The 6,303-nt window shown below is 35.3% G+C and overlaps 1 protein-coding gene across 2 annotated transcripts in view; it reads left to right on the top strand.

Moving 5' to 3' along the window:
* Positions 1-6,303, top strand: part of Abcb1 (ATP binding cassette subfamily B member 1) — a 178,647-nt gene that overhangs the window by 114,675 nt on the left and 57,669 nt on the right. For both annotated transcript variants that reach the window (XM_015502348.2, XM_048785451.1), the window contains exon 4: positions 1,921-2,077. In XM_015502348.2, coding sequence (XP_015357834.1) covers positions 1,921-2,077 — 157 coding nt within the window. The remainder of the gene's footprint in view (positions 1-1,920; positions 2,078-6,303) is intronic.

Raw genomic sequence — 6,303 nt, forward strand, 5'->3', positions numbered from 1 at the left:
CCCCTCCCCTCTTCTCTCTCTGCCCCCTCTACTGACATTCATTTGTCCCCCTTGTATTATTTTTCCCTTTCCCCTCACTTCCTCTTCATTTTAACAATATTAATCCTTTCAATTCACGAACAGGATGTCTTTCCATTTTATGAGTATTGTCCCCAATTGCATTCATCAATGTTTCGTAATTTTCGCTGTACAGGTATTTCAAGTCCTTAGTTAGGCTTATTCGTGGTATTTTATCGTTATTATGTGTGACTGTAGTGAGTGGGATTTTTTCCTGATTTCTTAGTAAATTCATTATTAGTGTATAGAAAAACTACTGATGTTTTGTATGCTGATTTTGTATCCTGCTACTTTACTGAATTCATATTTCAGTTCTAAGTCTTTTTGTGGAGACTTTAGAATTTTCTGTGTATAGAATTATATTACCTGCAAATATGAATAATTCAATTTCCTTCTTTCCTATTAGCATGTCTTTTATTTCTTTCTCTTGCCTAATTGCTCTAGTTAAAACTTTTAGTGAATAAGCAATGAGAGTGGACAACCTTGTCTTGTTTCTGATCTTAGATCTTCACACATCTTCAGTGTGATGTTGGATATGAGTTTGATGTATATAGCTTTTATTATGTTGAGAAATGATCCTATTATACCAAATTTGCTTTTTTTATCATGAAGGGATTTGAATTTTATCAAAAGTCTTTCTGCATATGTTGAGATGATCAGATGTCATATGATTTTTATCCTTTTTTTTTGGGGGGGGGTACCAGGGATTGAACCCAGGGGTGCTTAACCACTAAGCCACGTCCCCAACCCTTTTTATATTGTTTAGAGACAGCAACTCTTTTTGAGTTGCTTTAGGACCTGTTCAAAATTCAAAGTTACTGAGGCTGGCTTTGAACCTGCAATCCTCCTACCTCAACCTCCCAAGCTGCCAGGATTAACAGGCATGTGCCACCAAACCCAGCTGATTTTTATCCTTGATTCTATTTATGTGATGGATTATGCATATTGATTTGCATGTTAAACCACCCTTGCAGCTCTAAAGCCAACTTAATCATGGTGTATGATTTTTTTTAAATGATGTTGATTTGATATGTAAGTAGTTTGTTGAGGATTTTTCTATCTGTGATCCTCAGGGATACTGGTCTATAGTTTTCTCTTTTTGTTGTTTTGTCTTTTTTTGTTTTGGTAGAAGAGTAGTGATGATCTTGTAGAATGAGTTTAGAATGCTTCCATCCCTTTCAATTCCCATTCTTCTTACTGTGTCCTCTTCCCATCACTGTTTGGATCCAGAGGAGCATTTCTTGCCTTCCTGAGACTTAAAAAGTTATGTGGATTTGCACTGGTGGTTCATTGTGGCCATACTCTACCTTTTCAGGAAAAATGTTCCTTGAGAAGCATGTATCTGACTCAATCTTCTTCTCCTCCTTCTCATTACTAAGGCCTAATTATTTTAAAATTATGTTACACTTATGCAAATACTATTGTACAGCAGCAGATCTTTAACCCTTTCTTAAGGTGATGAAATGTTTCCTGAATTGTGTCTTCTGAGGAGACTATGACATTCAAATTTGTTTTCATGAAATTAAAAGTGACTTTTATTTATGGAAATCAGAACAATAAATACTGGATTTCTAAGACTTTGATAATTCTTATCAGTCCTCATATAAGAAAAGAAGATAGATGGAGTCCAATATGAAAAATTAGGCCAGAACTCAGTAGAAGAATTAAATGCCCATTTATAATTCAGCTATCGCAGTAACAAAGGTAGAGGGTAGCTTGGACCAAAGTGTTAGAAAGTAACATGCAAAAAGAGCTTGCATTTAAAATATACTTTGAAGGTAGAGAAAATCATTCATGAAACTGCTGATTATGTTTATGCTCTCTTTTCTTTTTCTTTTTTTTCCCCTCTTTTCTTTTTCTTAGTTTCGCTATTCAGATTGGCTCGATAAGTTGTACATGGTACTGGGAACTTTGGCTGCTATTATCCATGGAGCTGCCCTCCCCGCCATGATGCTGGTGTTTGGAGACATGACAGATACCTTTGCAAATTTTGGAAACTTAATCCCAGAAAACTTTACAAGTAAGTATTGTTTATGGCACTGATTTTATTGGAAATCACTTGGAGTAATGTTTGCGGAGCCCTTACTAAATATATTTAATACTGTGGGAGATAGAGGGTCTGAGTTCCAGCTCATGTTTGTAATGAGTTTGAGAAGATAATAGAATACCTAATAGAAATGCCAGCAGAAATATGTAGAAAAGGAGAGGGCTCTCTGAAGTCAGAAATATTCTAGAAAGCTTAAGGAGGAAGTATAGGAAACTAAGCAGGACTTTGTACACTGGAGTCAGTTATGAGAGTCCCTGATAGATTGGCTACGCGACTAAGAGGGGAATCCAAGTGATTCTAATGCTTTTAGCTTGAAAAATCAGAAAGATACAGTTGCTGTCAACTAAGATGAGAAAGTCGGAGGAAGAATAGGTTTGGGCAGAAAATTCCAGAAATTTAGTTTTGGATATTGTCCAGGGTTGGGCTGTCTGGAAGCAGATGCAAGAATGGAGAAAAGGAGCCAAGACAAGTAGGGTGTGAGTGTAAATGTGTGTCTGTGTGTGTGTGTGTGTCTGTGTGTGTATTTATGATGGGAATAATATTAGCTTGTTTGTATGTGAATGGAAATAATCCAAATGAGAGGAGAAGGTGATAAATGATGTTTAAAAGAGAGGGAAGAGATTTGTTAGATAGTCTTGAGAAAGGAGGAAATCCAAAGCACAGGAGGAAAATTTTACTTTAGATAAAAACCAGCATTTTGTCTACAATAATAGGTGGAAATAGAGAATATTTGGATGTCAGTGTCCAAAGGTGGGTAGATAAGGAAGTGAAAATCTGTGGAAATTTTCTTCTGATTTCAGTAGTACCCCTTTGTCTTCCGGGGATTTGGTCTAAGACCCCAGTGGATGCCTGAAACCATGGATATCACTGAATCCTATGTGCTCTATATTTTTTGCTGTATATACATACTTATGATAAAGTTTAATATATAAATTAGGCATCATAAGAGATTAACAACATTAACTAGTAATTATCTAATAAAGATTATGTGAGTATGGTTTCTCAAACTGTTACTGTACTGTTTTCACTCTTCTTGTGATGATGTGAGATGATACATGCTGTGGTTGACTGCAGGCAACTGAAATCACAGAAAGTGAAACCATGGACAAGCGGGGACTACTGTACTTCCGTTTTCTGCAGTGAGATAGTAAGCAAAACAGTTGTAAAACAGTCCTGTAAGAGAGTGGGAAAGTGAATGACTTGAAAAAAAAATATGGAAGTAATACACATACTCTTGAGTAAAGAGTATGTATATTGATTGATAATTCTGAGTTTCAATCTTCAGGTCACCTCTTGTTCAGCATAGCTTGACTTAAACTAGTGTACTCAACAACTTACAACTGAGTTTACCTTCAGGTGGTAAAAATGTTGAAAATGCCAGTTTGAGAATATACTCAAAAATGTCGTGATACCATTTAGCTTCCAACGACCCTCAACGTTGGAACTCTGTGTGTGTGTGTGAGTGTGTGTGTGTGTGTGTGTGTGTGTGTTTTTTTGCTGGGCATCAAATCCACTAGTTTGCACATCAACATTTAACTTTTATGTCTGTGATGAATACTACAGATGCTATCCCCCAAAACATGTACTTAAATATTCATACCAGTTTGGGGTATATTTGGAACCTTTCTGATACTTGTCCTGTGGTCTTGGAAACTAATTTGTAATTCTGAAGAATACATTGTTTTCCTTGAGGTAGAGAATACTTCAATTCTGTGATTGCAGAAAATGACTTGGGCCAGAAAAATGGATAGTATATTTGAGCTCTATAAAATTCGTATGCATTTATACCTCCTTTTATGGCATTCAAAAGGACCCTCAAAAAGATGATGTACCACCTATGAACTGGCACCTTTCGTCTATACCATTCAGTGAAGGCAAGTTCTTAGTGCTCTCTGCATTCATTGGTTCCTGTACATGCTATGTTTGGCAATATTCTGTTGAGTTCTCTGTCTTATTACCTTATAGTGGAATAATAATATCTTTCTGTGTTCTCTGGTAGCTCACCTGACCCAATGTGTGCCTGTATGCCTATTCTGATCCAATCCACTTTTTCATGAACAGTGTTATAACAGTGTATGAGGTGTTATATTTATTATGCTGCTCTCTGTGCACTACATAAAGAAACAGGTGCTGTGGTTATCTGTCAGTAAAGAAATTATAGGTTATTAAAACAATTGTTGAAGTTTAGTCCAGTCTGGGAAGAGCAGAACATCAAATAGCTCTTTGAAACTAACAGAACTAAACTTAGACTGACCGTAACAAACTAAGCTTTTGTTGTATACATTGGCCTCTTTTTAGCTATATTAACATTTGTGTATATTATATCTCTAGTACCCCAAAATTAATTTGCTCTTATACTTGTGAGGAAACAAATGATCTCTTTAGGTATAAGTGCCAATCATTACCAGTTTTACTTGGACCATCCAAAGATGTGTGAAGACAGGCAGTGCTATCTCTGAAAGTTGATGCCCTTCTAACTTCATACACTGAAATCTGCTCCAGATGTCATACTATTTGGAAGTGGTAGCTTTGAGATGTGTGTCCTAGGTTATGAGGGCTGTGTCCATATAAAAGACACTCAAATAGCTGCCTGGTCCCTTCCCCCATTCAAGGACACAACTGGAATGTGCCGTCTATGAACCAAATCCTCACCAGATGCTAAATTTCCCTTGATTAGCAAGAGGAAAAATGGAAATAACTTACATTTATCATTTCTTCTCTCACTTCTGTAAAACTCATCAGGAGTGCGACAACTACTTGTGAAATGCCAGTTCTCAGAATAGTATGGGTTGAAAAACCCTTATCAGAAATATTTTAGGACTTTTTCAGATTTTGGAATATTTGCCTATATATAACAAAATATCTTGAGGATGGGCACCAACTCTAAACATCTAATTCATTTATTTTTACATATACCTTATACCTGAAGATAACTTTACAAAATATTTTTTTAAATGATTACGTATAGGAAACAAAATTTTGTGGTATCATTTTCTTCTGGTGGCATCGTATCAATGCTCAAAAAATTTTGGATTTTGGAGCATTTCAGATTTACAGGTTAGGAATATTTAACTTGTATTTATGTTTTGATATTTAAATATGAGTATATAAATTATGTGCAGATTTTGTATGTGTGTTTCAAAACTTTGGTATTGTAAGTAAAGAAAACATTGTTATCTGCATCTTCAAGGCCAGGATTATGGGTATGTGCCAACTAGAATGTTAGCTAACATTGAAATTCTTAATATTTCATAAAAGGGTCTATGATGGATCTGTTTTCTTTCATCTGCTCAAGGCTTTCCTCTGCTTTTAACATTTCACTGGAAAAATTCTTGATAATTTTTTTGGAAAATTGAGTAACATATAAGGATAAAATATTTCAAAGTATATTGTTTAATTGAGTCAGTTTATTTTTTAACTTTTAGGTTAAAATTTAAAATATGATTAATTTTTCTTGAATAATATGAGATACAATCAGGTTGTTGTGATTGATTGATTGATTGATTGATTTGGTACTGAGGATTGAGCCACATCCCCAACCTTGTTTTGTATTAAGCAACTCGGGTCTTGCCGAGTTGCTTAATAACTCACTGAGTTGCTTAGTAAATTGCTAAGTTGCTGAGGCTGGCTTTGAACTCTTAATCCTCCTGCCACAGTCTCCTGAGCTGCTGGGATTACAGCTGTATGCCACTATACCCAGCATTTTGTTTGTTTTTATTATTTTTGAGGTACTGCTTTTTCAAGCCCCCAAAATAGGCTAATTACAATCTAATCTCCACAATACAAAAGTAGCAAAAAATAATAACAATAAAATAAAATAAAATAAAAATAATAGCCACATAGACCCTGACCCATGCTAGGTGCTTAAGAAATGGGATAAATAAATAAAAGACTGAATCATCTTTGTAGGTTAAAGGATCCCAGACATTATCTGGCCTGAGCCCATAGTTTTATAGATAGAATAAAACATGTCTAAGAAGTAGAAATAATATGTTCAGGACAGGGTGGCTTGCTAGTTTACAGAACTGAGTTCCTAGGACAGGAATCCTGCATTTTGGTTTGGTCTTTCCCCCCCTCTCTGATGATATTTTTCAAACTCTGCCTAAAATAGAAGCAAATTCCAACAATTTTTCCTTGGTCTTTTCTCTCCCACAGTTATCATCCTGTAGCTTTGATTTTTTTTTTTTTTTTTTTTTTTT

Source organism: Marmota marmota, unplaced genomic scaffold, assembly GCF_001458135.2.
Source record: "Marmota marmota marmota unplaced genomic scaffold, marMar, whole genome shotgun sequence".
In the NCBI taxonomy this organism is placed as follows: domain Eukaryota; kingdom Metazoa; phylum Chordata; class Mammalia; order Rodentia; family Sciuridae; genus Marmota; species Marmota marmota.